Genomic DNA, 15,334 nt, shown 5'->3' with positions numbered 1-15,334 from the left:
AGGCTTAATTACTGAACTAGCATTTGCAAACTAAAATCCCCCTAGTTGAGTCTTATGCACTCCTATGGGCTAAGCCAGAGCAATGAACTTCAAACTTTTAGTCCTCATACCCTGTAAGAAACACATTCCACACTGTGACCTAATACACACACATATAAAATACAATACATGCACGGTCACATTTTTCTACTCCATTCTAATTAATGTTTTTCAAAAGCTGATTGCAAACCATTAAACTCATTTCACAACTCATTACAATTTGAAAAACACTGGGTTAGTGTATAGAGAGGGAGTGGGATGGTGATTGCTGATACTGTAAAGAAGTAGGGAATGCTTAGATCATAGAAGGCCTTGCTAAATTAAGGAGTTTAGCCTTATGCTGTCAGTCATGAGAAGTCATTCATTTCATTAATAATTAGATATAAAGATAAACAAAACATAGGTCCTGCCTCTGTGGAGACTGTAGTTTCCTCTGGGGAGGAGCAGTAGGGAGACAAACAAATAAATTATCTGTGAACTACAGGGACTGGAGGAGACTTTTAGGCAGAGAACAGCACATGTAACAGCACAAAGGTGAGCAACAGCGTGAAACACTGAGAGAACTGAAAGTAGTTCAGTAAGGAATGGTTTTAGATAGGAATACTGATCCCAGTCCCGGCTCCAAAGTCCTCCTTTCTCTGGAAGGAGAGATAAGTTATCTGGGCTGCCTTACCTGGAAGGAGGTTATTATGATTAAAATATGAGAAGCTCTGCAGAAAAAGGGATGACGTGAAGGTAAGTAGAAAGCAGAAGACAGGACCAGAGTCCTCGTCCCCCAATGTGTTGAAGAGATGGCCTTCCTAGAAATACCAGAGTAACCTGACTGGAGGATTTGCCCTCATGGTGTATGGAGCTGGTCCAACTGTGAAGCAATGTCTCAGGGATATTATATTTTAACAGCTTTATTGAGGTATAATTTACATACCATAAAAATCATTCATGTTACCACCATTCAATTTTAGAACATATTCCATCACCTCAAAAAGATCCCGCATGCCCATCTGCAGTCACCCCTATTTTCATCTCCAGCTCTAGCCAAACACTAATCTATTTTCTGTCTCCTTAGATTTGCCTTTTCTGGACAATTCATATAAATAGAATCATACAATATGTGATCTTTTGCATATAGCTTCTTTCACTTAGCATAACATCCATGTTGTAGCATGTATCAGTACTTCATTCCTTTTCACTGCCAAATAGTATTCCATTATATTCTGCCACATTTTGTTTGCCTATTCATCAGTTGATAGACATTTTGGGCTGTTTCCACTTTTTGGCTATTATGAATAATACTGCTATGAACATTTGTGTACAAGTTTTTGCGTGGACATATGTTTTCATTTCTCTTGGGTAGATATTCAGAAGCGGAACTAAAATTACTGGGTCATATAGTAAATTTATATTTAACTTTTTCAGAAACAGCCAAACTGTTTTCCAAAGTGGCATAACCATTTTACATTCCCACAAGCAATGTATGAGAGTTCCAGTTTATCTACATTCTCAGGTATATTTTTAAATCCAGATTTACATTTATTATGGCATGAAGCATAGCCTGAATAAAGTTTTAACCAGCAGTTCTGTGAACTGTGGAGTTCACAAGGCCTGATAATTTATTCACATTCCAAATTTCACTGAAATTTAGAGCAGAAATTATCAGAGATGTTCATTTGAAATATGCTTGAAATCATTTAGTATCAAAATGCAATACCAAACAACCATGTAGACCTAATGGTCACAGAAAATTTGACCAAAATATTTGCCAAAGGGGAGTTATCAAGGAACCAAGCATGACGAATGAGAATGTGTCTCGCACACTAAACAGAGTCTCCACAGGGACAGAATCCTAACTGTGAATCCTGCAAACCAGCAGCAACTTACAGAGGCAGCAACCACAGCCAGGAATCCGGAAAGAAGGTCAGAGAACTATTTAAATCTGATGCAACTTGCACTGCATCAGGTGATGGGCTACAAAGTAGAGACCCTGCTTCCAGAAAAGAAAAGAAACAGACCTGGCCTCAAGGGGACAGAGAATAGTCACAGGAATGCCCCTGCTGCTTTGAAAACCCCAGGTACCTTTTACAAACACATTCACAAATTAAAGAGGGGGTGGGCATCCAGAGAACCGGCAAGAGGTTTTGTTCAGAGACCACAGAGGGACACCAAGCTCTCAAACCCCTTCCACTCAGACTTTTCCAATCTAGAAAACACACCCCCCCATCTGGGGCTTGGATCTCTGTCTCTCTAACATTTTACTTTGAGTGTCCTGCGTATGTCACTGAATGTGGACAATCTCCTCTCTTCACAGACAGGTTTCCTCTTTGGGAGGGATCCTTTTTCTTCCTAGTGATGAGGACCTACAAGGACCTACGCTAATTACCCGCTAGCACTTCTGGTGCAATCAGTCATGTGGAGGTTTAGGTACCCAGCTGGTCAGGTTCCAGGAGATTTCCCCTGCTAATTTTCAGTCACTCAAGGAAAACAAAGGAGTAACCAAGATTGGGTTACCGTGATTTTAAAGAAACACTGTTCCTCCTCCTCCCCTCCCCCACCCCCTGCCAAAATGTGTAGACTTCTGTATTTCACACTGTGACATCTGTTCTTCTCCAAAAATACAAGCTGTTTATATTCAAGAAATGATGACTACAATACCAGTGTGAGTTACATCTTTAAAATACTTACGGAGAGAACATACATATTGTTCGGACCAAAGAGCACGGGCAGTGTTCCTTCCCAGAGTCGCATCTGGGTATGGAGCTCCAGGAGGGCACGGTCCTGTTTTTGTTTGTCTGCACAGAAAGAAAACTGAGTTCTCTCTGACTGGTGCCAGAGCTATCAGTTTAAAGAAAACAGAAGAGGAAGCAGCCTTTTAGGAACAGCAAACACTTGGCTTTGACCCTATCAACCATTCCAGAGTAGGACACCAGCACCAGAAACATCCAGGCTCCATTGCTACCCAGAGGCTCTGGAAAACCACAGCATTTCCAAACTCAAAGGACCCTTTCAACTATGCAAATGGCCGCAAAGAAGCCATTTCAAATTCGTAGTTCCCTCAGAGCCTAAGATACCACCACTGCTAGAAACAAAACCGTCCCAAACTTGGTCCCAAGTAGAACTTTTTTGAATGATGTAATTAATTCACTGCCCCATCTAGAACGTAATTAACATTCCTGATTAAAATGCTTGTGCAAGTCCCTGATACTTGAATGATATTAACACCTCTTCTGAGAAAGTTGGATCTGTCCTCCCAATTGTCAATATTGCAAAACACTTAACCATCTTTAACCAGATATTTTTTATATCCAGTCTAATGATGATTATCTAATCATTTCTTTGCCCTTTAAAATAGGTCTTCCAAGAAGGGTCTTTGAATTCGATTTTTCAAAAGCATCTTCCTCAGCAGTGAGTACGCAATAAAATTTTGATATATGATCATTATTAAGTTGTGTACAAAGTTACCTTAACAACCATAATCATCATCAACCTTCCTCCAAATAAAAAAACATGCAATATAAGCAGTGTGTTTATCCAAGAACTGCAGATTAAATAACAAGATGCGACATGTTTGTGGCTGGGTAAGAGATGTTTATGGATTGTTGTTACTAGGAAAGTCTGTGGGATTTCTCAATAAGGAAATCCTTTAACCTGCTGTCTAGATTCCAAACATCCATTCCATTTTCCAAGTCTCAAAAAATAAACAACCTAAGGATTTCAGGCTTCAAACAAAAGTAGGGCTGAAAGAGTTTGTGAATATGGATTCTTTTTTTCAGCCTCTAGGCAAATATCAGCACCTCCTGGGACTTTAAACTGAATCCCTACAGGTCCATAGGGAAAAACCGGAAATTAACACCAGCAGGATGCATCTTCTTGATCACGGGGGTGGGGCTTTTCTGCCCCCAGAATAAACTTGCTAACAATAAAAGAAAAAAAAAAATGGCAATGCAAAGAATAGTCCAGGATTTTCAGTTGAAAGTTGTATACTTCTGCCTTTCAAGTATCCCTCCTTCTTACAAACAATTCAAATGCACATAATATTAGTGTGAAATTTTAAATTCCATACTCCTAAAAGTATGTCCCTTTCACAATTTGAAGCCATATGCCTGATGAAAAAGTTGCAGTTACTTTATATAAATCACTGTTTCCTTTCCTACTCTGCAACATTTTCAAGCACATTCAATTTCTGTGGCTATGTTCTGTGTTTTTCCAAACAACTTGTATTTAGTAAACCCTTTTCATGATTATTTCTTCTCATTCATTAGGCACTAAGATCCACGAGGACAGCGTTCACGTGTGTCTTCATTACTACATCCTCAGCATCTAGAGCAATGCTAGGCACACAGCAGATGCTCAATAAGTATTTGTTGAATGAATGAATGAACCAGAATGAAAGGAACAAGAAGAAAGAAAACTGTCTTTTAAACATTTAGGCCAGTGGTTCTGCAACTCTAAAGTGCATCAGAATTACCAGGAGGGCTTCTTAATTCCCAGGTTCCTGGGCCCCTCCCCAGAGTTTCTGATTCAGTAGGTCAGTGAGGCAGGACCTAAGAGATGATCATGAAGCTGCTGATGCGAGGATCTCACTTGGGGAACCACTACTTAGGCAGTTAACCTGTCAACCAGCTCTTAGAAAATTACAATGCCCAGGATAACATTTACTGAGAATCTACCAGCTGCAGAATCCTCTGCTACCTACTGGGTGAGCCACGCAGGTCCTTGCTCCAACACTAACGAAACTGCCAACAAGGATATACAGGCAAGGGGACAATACACAGACACATGTCCACAACAGCAAGAAGTCATTAGTGCAGTCAAACTAAAGGCATTTCATTTCTCCATTGCATTTCTTTACGATGTATCCTACTGTGCAGTTTAATCTATTTTTCTCAGATGGAAATTACTAAACCACAATGCGGAGCCATTCTTCCCTGCACTACCCCACTTCACTTCACTTACTAATGGGAGTTTCGTCTGAGGCCAGGGCACAAAATGTAGTGAGGGAGCCCATTTTAAAGCTTATTTATGTTGTTTATATTTTAGTGCCTGTAAGGACCACAGCGATGATCAACACTCAGTCCTTAATGATCAGAAATCAAGCAGAGACCTTGATAAAGTGCAGATATAATCTAAGTGCAGATACAATCTAAACCACCACCAGGCGGACAAACCACCACCAGAAAAAAAGGATGTACAAAAACAATCCAATGGAATCCCAAGCTCTATCACTGTATAGGTTTTTAAAGCATAGCTGGCATTAACTTTCAGATGTATACTTTTCTCATGACCCTGTTCTGGATTTAAGTGCATTTATATCCAGATTATAATCAGAGAGGGTATTTAATTAGATAATGTTTGCAAGTACTTTGAAGATATAAAGTGCTCTATAAATACTAAATATTATTATTATTATTTAAATACAGTTTGCAATTACTGCTTACAACCTATTCCACCCACCACACTGCTGTAATTTGATTACAGGCAGCTAAAAAAAATACCTAGAAGAAGAAATGATGAAACCATGTCCATGTGAAGCTCTGGATTTTTACCCTAGGCGTAAATAATATAGAGGCATTTTAAATGGAGGGTTAGGTTATAAAATCTAGTAAATCAAGGCAATTGGCCTCTGTAAGACTGACAACCACAAAGTTGTGTCACTTTTAATAGTTTCTTACTTATAAACCAGGTGGAAAGTAGATTGTGGCCCAAAACACTGGGCTCTTTACTCTTTTGGCTGCTAGCTCCATCTTCCATTTTCTCCAGCATAGTCTTAAAATATCTATATCCATCTGAAAAAAAAGTGTAACTCAAGATTTTGGTTTTAATAATCATCTGGCAGATAAAGGCTTGAGAATGGCCTCTGCTAAAACACGTCCTCTGGCTCATCTTGCTATCTTCTGTGATAATCACAAATTCATTTGTCTCCAAGTCCCAAAAAATGGAAACTTTTGAGCCTGATTCCACACATCTTCCAAATACCCTTCTCAGATGATTTTCCAAAGAGAATGACAGATTAAATGTAAACATCCCTTATACACAATGTACAAGGAAATCACTGCTAAACCCAAAATGGTTCATATTTTATGTTTTTAGGCAAGAAAAAGAACAATTAGCATATTCTAAACTGACCTTGGTTATTTAAAAAACAAAATCATAAGGAAGAAATACTTTGGAAATAACGTTTAAAACACCACTATGCTCATCAAAAAGATCTTGTGCCCAAAAGGCTTCTGGGAAGTCTATGAACCCCAGGGAGATAATACATCAGATAATTCTGACGTCATGACAAGGTTGGTAAGTCAAATAATGACCATGTGAGTCACTATGGGCAGTGGCTTGGGGGCAGGTCAGTCTTAAGCTCAGCCATTTAGTAGCTCTACGACCTTTGGTAAATTAATTGATTTTTTTAAGCCTCATGAGTTCATTTGTAAATGATATACACCTCACAGGAAATTGGGAAGTAACTTGACAATGTCAAGAACTTTAAAGATCATTAATACAATTTCACTGTAAATTGCACTTCTAAGAAGTTATTCTAAGGAAACCGAGATGTATACAAATACTTATGTATAACGATATTTATCAAAGCACTATTTACAAAAATTGAAAAGTTGTTAATAACTGAAAGCTTCATCAATAAGAATTGGTTAAATATGTTATGATAACATCCCCACAATAAACGCTAAGCAGTCATTAAAAATATATGATTAGAAATTTGAACACTGACTTAATATTTGAAGCAATTTAAAATTACATTCTAACTTTTTAGGCATGACAATAGTATTGTGGTTATGTATTTTTTAAGTGTTTATCTTTTAGAGATGCATACTGAAATATTTACAAATGAAATCATATGACGCTTCAAAATAATATGGGGAAGGAAGCGAATGGGGGTGTAGATACAACAAGATTGGTCACGAGTGGATAATCTTTAAGTTGAGGGCTCATTATACTATTTGTACCCTTTTGAAGTGTACAAGTGATTTTTAATATATTCCGAGAGTTGAGCAACCATCACCATTATTTAATTTTAGGACATTAGCAGTCACTTCCCACTCCTTGTCTCCTCCAGCTCCAGCAACCACTAATCTACTTTCTGTCTCTATGAATTTGCCTATTCTGGACATTTCGTATAAATGGAATCATACAACATGTGGCCTTTTGCGTCTGGCTTCTTTCACTTAGCACAATATTCATTCATGTTATAGCGTATATCAGCACTTCCTTTTACTGCCGAATAATATTTCATTGTACTACATTTCGTTTATTCATTCATCAATTGTTGGACATTTGGGTTGTTTCTACTTTTTGGCTATTATGAATAATGTTACTATAAACATTTGTGTACACATTTTTGTGAGGATAGATGTTTTCAATTTTCTTGGGTATATACCTAAGCGGGGAATTGCTGGGTCATCTGGCAACTCTATATTTAACATTCTGAAGAACTGCCAACCTGTTTTCCAAAGTGGCTGTACCATTTTACATTCCCACGGGCAACATATGAGCATTCCAATATTCTTTCTACTTTTACATAAGTTTAAATTTCCCCACGATAAAGAGTTTTAAAAATTATGCCATAGAAAAATATTAATAGCATGCAAAAAGGCTGATTATTAAGATTAAAAAAACAGGTTCCAGATAATATATACAACATGATCTTAATTTTTTTTAAGCTATCTATTTAGCTATGCATAGAAAAAAACTACTAAGCTGTATACCAAAAGGTATACGTGGTCATCATTGGAAATTCTTTTTGCTTTTTCTCCATTTTCCAAATTTTCTGCAATGACCATGTGCTGCTTTTATAATGAGAACAAGAAAGAGCTTTTTTTTTATTAAACAAATTTTTAACAATTCAGCAATCTTTGTTCCCATTCACAGTCCACATTTCTGGGCCCTGGAGCCCCAGAGATCCTCCTGGTGAGATTCCTAAGAAACCCAAATATATGCATTGCCTTCATGTCTAGCAGTGAATGTAACGCAAGATAGAAAGTTCTGAATGTTCTAAAGGAGGTGTGAGGTCGGTTCTGAGAGAGTTTACAAGTGGGAGAGATAACTTCTATCTGAGAGAAATCAGGGACAATTTTGCAGAGAAAGCAGCATTTGAATGTTTAGTGTTAGGGAAGTAGGTACAGAAAAAGAGAATAAGGTAGGGCACCCCTAAGAGCATGCATGGGGAGAAGGAAGTTGTTCCCTGTGGCAGGACTGAAGGAGTGGTCATTAAAACTGCAGCGCATGGTGGGAGGCCCAGCGAATCAGAGCTGGTCTTGATGCTATGCTGAAGAGTTCAGCCTTTGGTCTGCAGACTGTGAGGTGTCAAGGAAGGTGGAGAATACGAAATACCCACAATGAAACTGTGTTTTAGGAAGACTAACATGGTTGCAGGGTACAAGGGAGACCAGTCAGGAGCAGGCTGGTGGTGGAGACGTGGGAGGCAAGTCTCGCCATGGGTGCTGCCCAGGGGAGAGGAACCGCTGCATTTGAAGGGAGGAATGGAGACAAAGGGACCCAGGCAACTGATATTAAGGATGGATTTTTAAGATTGGGGTGACATAAAATATGTTTTGGGAATTTCAAGGCACCCCCTGGAAAGAAATGGAGAAAGCCTGGGCACGTAAAAATCACACAGAGAATCATCTTTCTCTAGAGGGAGATAAGCTTCCAACCAGAATGGAAGAAATTACAAGCGGAATTCATCCAACATTTTCTATTTAAGTCCTCCCTCTCTCTCCACTAGGAACCTTATATTTATATGTGCAGAATAACATTTCATTCAAAAAATATCACCCAGATTTTCTTGGAATTCTCAGCATACTGCTTTGGTTCAGGCCCTGTTCTAGAGAGCTACTTCCCCCACAGAAATGGGAGAACCAATTTGACATGAAAGCATCTTTCAGACACAATTTATCCCAAATTCTATCAGAAACACAGGCTCAGAGACTGGTTGTGTTCAGCTGGGCATGGCAGCCATGATTCAATCACAGCAGCTCAGAGCTGGGTGGACTTTAGAACCACTATCACTGAAAGAAGGAATGGTGTTGAAACAAGAAGGGCACAGAAGATTAACTCCAGGGCAGAGAGAAGAAAGAAGAAAGGGCCAACCTGCAAGACTCAAAATTACAAGATTTCAAAGAGTCTTACAGATACGGGAGGGAAATATGATGTTTCCATGAAGGAAAATTGTTGAGTATTCTTCCATCCACAAAATATTCCATGACCTCCTAAGTAGATAATTATGCAAACAGCAAACCATGACTTATATTAGCTTTTGTTCTAAATTACAACAGTTAATAATGAATACTGAAAATGATTATGCATATTTCTCTGATGTGATATCTACCACTACACCCTATTTTATTATGAGGCAATGTCATCACAAAGACAATACCTGTTTACTATCTCTAAAAAGCAACAAATGTATCTGATTTAAAAACTGCTATGCTATTATCATTTTAAGATACTGTTATCAATTCCTGCAACTTTACTAAACTCTCACTTAAGGTCAAATTTAATTAAGTGCTCTGGGGTAATGAATTAATAATGTTTCAAGATTTCTTTAAGCCCCATGAGACCTCTGACCAGAAGGTTTTAAGTACTGGACCAGTAGTGTACCATTTCAGGTGCCCACTCCCTCCCCCGACCCCCAGACACCACACACACAAACTCTGAAAAGGCACGGGCATAACAAATGTGTTTTTATTTGAATAATGGTTAACCCATAAAGAGGAGAAAAAGTTAAAAAAAAAAAAAAGAAAAAGACAAAGGTTTCAATGAATAATGCTGATACTTGATACTGGTTTAGAAGTATGCTAATCTCCAAAAAGCTTCCAGACTGAGCTCACCTCATATGTAATGAATGCTGATACTGGGGCAAGGGTCAACCTAGGCCATCAGAGAAACATACAAGGTCATACTGGCACATAAAAGGAAGAGGTACTCAGAGGGACGGGGGTGGGGGGAGGGCGAAAGGGGTAAAGGGACACATATGTATAGTGATGGATAAAAATTAGACTATTGGTGGTGAACACAATGCAGTCTATACAGAAACTGAAATATAATAATGTACACCTGTAATTTACACAATGTTATAAGCCAATATGACCTCAATAAAATAATTTTTTTAAAAAAGGAAAAGGTACTATTAAAAATATGCAGAACCTTCTGATATCTTTGTCTCAGGATCATTTTCAATTAGGTCCAATCATTGGGATCAAATGTTGGTGGAATCAAGTTTCCCATAAAATTCTATTTAATTACGAATAGTGTATTTCTCTAGTGCCTTACAGTTTTCAAAGCATTGCTATAAATGCTTTATTTGACTTTTGAAATCAGCTTGTGAGGAAGGCAAGCAGTTGCGGTCACTACCATTTTTAAGTTAATGATGGTTAAATGACTTACCCAAAGTCACAGAACTCATAAGACACGGACACCGAACCTGGTGCTCAGTCCCCTCCATCCACTCACTCACTCATTCATGCATTTATCCCTTTATTCAACTCACTGGGACCATGGACTAAGATGAACAAGACCTAGCCTCTGGCCTTAAGGAATGCACAGTTTAGTGAGCAGGCAGAAAGAAAATGCTACACCATTTATAACACAAGCATGAAAAGTATGGCAGGAAGGATGTATGCAAGGCTTCCACATGAGGTGATTTCTTAAATCTAGGTTTTGATGCAGAAAGAAATAGCTAGGCTCAGAAGGAAGTGGGGAGTACGGGAAAGACATGCAGAGGTCATGTAATTCTGTTCAAACAGAAGAGTGAGTGCGAGTCCTGGCAGAAACTTCGAGTATGAAGTCAGCAGCGGCCAATCTTGGCCTTAGATGCCTTACTCTGTGGGCCAAGCTAAGGACAGCCAAGGTGTTCAGATTCAGATATACACTAATCTCCAAAAAGCTTTCTGGGCTGATCTTACCTCATACGTAATAAAGTTACTGGTGGCAAATTTCATTTCTTTTAATACCGTGATGTCTTAAAGGAAGAATGACTCAAGCCCTGGGTTTGAATGAGTAGATTGTTTTCTGTAGCCTATGCATGTGTGTATACACACATTTCATACACCCACATGGATAGTTTATATCCATAGTACTCTATATAAAATAAATATCCACATAGATTATACAAAACATACATAGAACTCTATAAACCTCACATGCAGAAACATATCAATAATGTGTATGTCTAGACTGACCCCTTGGGAAATGTTCAGAGGGAGATGGGTTACGGATAGACGTTACCAAGCAGGACAACCATCTGTCCCAGATTGTTCAGTCATTTGCTTGCAGAGGAGGAACTGAAGGGGGCAGAACAAGATGAATTCCAAAGGTACCTTAAAGCTCCATGGTTTTATGTATTATGAACTTACATGCATGAAGCAGTTTCTCTCTTCTCTCGAAATAAAATTCCATGACCCTACTGAAATTATTCCTCTCTGTCATTTTTTTGTGCTCAGGCAGAAAATGTAACACTGATTTCTGAATCAACCACAGGCAATGTGACTTAGAGAAAAGAGCACTGAATGAGGAATCAGGAAACCAAGATTCTCTCCCCAAACCACCCTTCTTATTCCCCTTTCCCAAGGAGGAGGAGAGGGGGGTAGCTGGCTGTGTGACCTTGGGCAATAGACTTCACCTTTCTGGGCTTGTTTCCCAGGTGTTAAATGAAAGGAGTGGCTAAGTGTTCTACAATTCTCTTCCAGTACTAAATCTATGAGATCATCCCCCTCCCTCAAAACTTAGTTTATCTCCGGAGCTCTAAAAATCAGGACTAATGAAACTAGTTTCAAATCATCCCTTTTCTAACCAAAAATGATCCTGTTTTATCTTACTTTTTAAAACTGCCCAAATCTTGCATAATTTAAATGATCAGTGCCATCACTGGTTGCTCTGGTTTAAATTATGCATTGTTGCTATTTGGGGAAAATTTAGACTAGATCCAGTCTGGGATCACTGGCCGAGAACAATAAGCCCCCAAAGTGAGAAGGATAAAGGCCTCTCCAGACAGGATCTGCTTTTCATGCACTGAGCGAAGGGTTTACAAAAAGAGCATTGACTGTGTACATTAAAGAGCCACCGAAACAGCAAGGGACTGGTAAGGCTGCATCAAATTCTCCTAGAAGCCACTGACCTTGGCTGCATTTCAGGGGTCAGGCATTCCCCAGGAGGTTCTCAGCAGGCTGGCTTTACTGAGGATTTAGGAACAAATGGACCTCTCATCTAGATTAGCCCACCTCTCCTGATTTGGGAAGACAGAGAGAGATGATCTGCCCTCTGATTTGTGGAGATTACCTATGTGGCCTTTGAACCCACTCGGGGCTTGCACACCTCACCCACCACAGGGCTGGTCACAGACCCCAGCCCTCCGGATGCATCTATCTCCACATGGGCATTTAAGTCTCCAGCCAGCAGTTCCCCAGCTCCTGAGCTCGCTCTAGCCCTCTCTTTCCACACCTCCTGCAGGCAGAAATAACAGAGGCAGAGCACTAAGCCCAGGCCACAAAGAGCAATGTCAGTGAATCCTGCAAAGATATCTTTTCAAAACACAGATCTCAGGATCACAGCCCTCCCATGTGTGGATCGCACTCCAGGCCAGCTGGTGGGCCCTCATGGTGGCTCACAAGCCTGCAGGCTCTGTGCTCGGTATCTCAGAAAACCCTCCCCAGGAAACTAAGCCCACGAGAGAGACCTCTGACTGAGCCCAACTTAAAATCACATCAGAGCGCTTTCCATTAGAGGAGTGACGTCGAGATTCCAGCTCAGGGAAATCACAAGCCTTGCCCATTGTTCAGACTTCATGCCCTGCCTTTGCCACTTTCCCCTACCCTGAAGTCTGGGCCATCCATCCACCTGCTTAACCCGCTGGCAGCAAGTCCCAGCGCAGAAAGTAGGGCAAATGAACACAGTCTATAAAGCAGGAAGCCACAGACTTGGCCCAAGCACCCACCCTGTTACCAACCCCCACCCCCAGCTGCCCAGGGGGCAGCGGGTTCTGAATGTGGCGTTTCGGCGCCAGGGCAATAGACGGCTTACTGTACGAATATATGAATGGGCTTTTGCTGCCCAACTATCAAAAAAGCCAGTTTCAAATGGCATCTCTTGTTCCTTCTCAACCCCTTGACTGCCTTGCAGAAAACTCACCTCTTGGATGGAAGGATTAAGGAGAAAGGGAAGGGGAGCATAAAAGGGGGGGATAGGGAGGGGGGATTGGGGAGACTAAAGAAAAAGTACCACTTTGACCATAAAGGTAGGTCTTTAAAATAACCGTGGATGAGGAGGCAATGTCACAAGTACTGAAGATTCAGGTACACAGCGCCGAGATTTAGCATCAGTCTAACAATGTATTCCTCGGGAGGGCGTGTGAACTTCCGAGCTTCACCCATCCCGCCTGTCTCCGCGTTGAGAGCCACCATCAATTCGGTCTCACCGACCCTCCATGCCTCAAGTATATGAAGCGGCTTTGGCTTTTTTTTTTTTAATTTTATTTTTGGTTCACGAGAGGAAGAAGCCATCCTTCAATTGGTGTCCAATCCTTCTCAGCACCCCCCGTTGTTGCTGCCACCCCACTCCTCACCCCCTTCCCGGCAGGCAGCATCTAATTAAAATGGCAAGAAAGCTCTGCCGCCTTCCCCAAAGGAGTGTGTTGGGACTGAGGGGTGGGGGTGGGGTGGCGTCGGGGCTGCACTGGGATTCCTGGTATTCTCATCTCAAAACAACAGCAAAATGGATTCTATACCAGTGATGTCTTAGTCAATACAATGAAACGGCAATTCACGTGAAGGTAAATGCAAACCAGCGGGGCCGAGAGGGGGAGGGAAGGGCTCTACAAAGGACTGGCCGAAGACACAGGGAAAATACACACACACACACTCACACACACACTCACACTCACTCACTCCCGGGAGTTCCGGTCTGATTGGGGAAAGGCAGAGAACACATCCTTTTCACCTGCTTAAGTTCAGCCATAAAACTGAAATGTCACAGCCACAAAGTCAGAAAGCACAGGCAGGGCTGAGTTAAAGCCATAAATAAAGGTGAGTGACAGACTGGCATTTAAGAGAGCGCTGAGAGGGAGTCGTCGGGAGTCGGGGCGCAGAGGGCAGAAAAGGGGGAAGGGGCGGCAGTTGCCATCGACAAGACTAGCATAGCAATAGCTGTCCCCTTGGAGGGGCAGGTTCGGCTTCGTGGGGACAGCCAGGCTCACAATACCATCTTGCAGGTAGCTGGAAAACGTGAGGACCCAGTGCCTTTATTCACGCTGTTCTTCTTTTTGTAGAAAGGGACAGTGGGGTCTCGCACCTTGGCACGAGACGACTGCCCGGAGCTTGTGTACACACACACACACACACACACACACACACACACACGAGCTTTTCATTTTAATGCTCTTACTCAGGTCTAAGATGAAACTGGCATAAGCTCCACGCGCCCTCGGGGGAGCCTCGGCCACAACCGAAGGAGGACACGTACCGCACAGCCCCTGCCGTGGGGGCTTAGCCAAGAGCACCTCAACAGCCCGGAATCAAAACCAGAATCCAGGTTCCGTCCGCGTCGCATTCCCCGGCCTCTGCCCACCAGCTCCAGCCCCAGTCCACGCACCGAGCCCATTCACCCTGACCCAAACCACTGGAAAGAAATCAAAACGTGCTCACCCTCAGAGCCGAGAGATCGATTTCATCCAGGCTGCGAGCCGGGGAGTCGCTCGCCATGTCTACTTCTTTGCCGGAGAAATGGACCAAAACCACCCCGAAGCTTCTCCCTTGGAAATTCCACCTTGGTCTATCTCACTCGCGTCCTCATGCGGGTGTCGCGCCAGAGGCCCGGGGCCCAGCCTCCCCCGCCCACCCCCGCCCCACAGCGCCTGATCCCGATCCTCCGCGCCTCGGTCCGCGGGGTCCAGGAGCCCAACCTGCGCGGATCTCCAAGCCCGGAGCCGCGGTGTGTGTGTGGGCTGCGCGCCCTGATCGGCTAAGGGCGCTGGGGCTGCGTGGGTGTATTTAAATGGGACATGCTTCTTTGCTTGTGCGTGGATGGCGGCTGCATTGGCTGTTATAATGAGACACATCAACTCCTCCACTCAGCTGGGGGGGTGGGGGTGGAGAACCACACAGAACTGTCTATCACCGCTTCCTGGGAGGAGTAAAGGGGGGGGAGGCGGAGGAGGCGTGGTCTCCGACTGGGGAGAGGCCGCGCTTCCTGACCCGGTCCCTCTGCACCAACGTGTGTGGGGGAGGGGCGCGCACCCTTTCCGCCCAGGCTTTTGCTGGCTAATCCGGCCGGATCTGAAGAGCTGTTCCTGAACTCT

The 15,334-nt window shown here is 42.2% G+C and overlaps 1 protein-coding gene across 2 annotated transcripts in view; it reads right to left on the bottom strand.

Annotated features, from left to right (window-relative positions):
- TNIK (TRAF2 and NCK interacting kinase) overlaps positions 1-14,861 on the bottom strand; it is a 389,733-nt gene extending 374,872 nt beyond the window's left edge. For both annotated transcript variants that reach the window (XM_004424740.3, XM_087440033.1), the window contains exon 1: positions 14,682-14,861. In XM_004424740.3, coding sequence (XP_004424797.1) covers positions 14,682-14,738 — 57 coding nt within the window. In that variant the 5' untranslated portion in view covers positions 14,739-14,861. The remainder of the gene's footprint in view (positions 1-14,681) is intronic.
- Positions 14,862-15,334: the final 473 nt, after the last annotated feature.

This window comes from Ceratotherium simum, chromosome 15, assembly GCF_057802395.1.
Source record: "Ceratotherium simum simum isolate JZ-2026a chromosome 15, ASM5780239v1, whole genome shotgun sequence".
Classification (NCBI taxonomy): Eukaryota; Metazoa; Chordata; class Mammalia; order Perissodactyla; family Rhinocerotidae; genus Ceratotherium; species Ceratotherium simum.
Note: the sequence above shows the minus strand (reverse complement) of the source record. Positions and strands in the feature narration are given on the sequence as shown.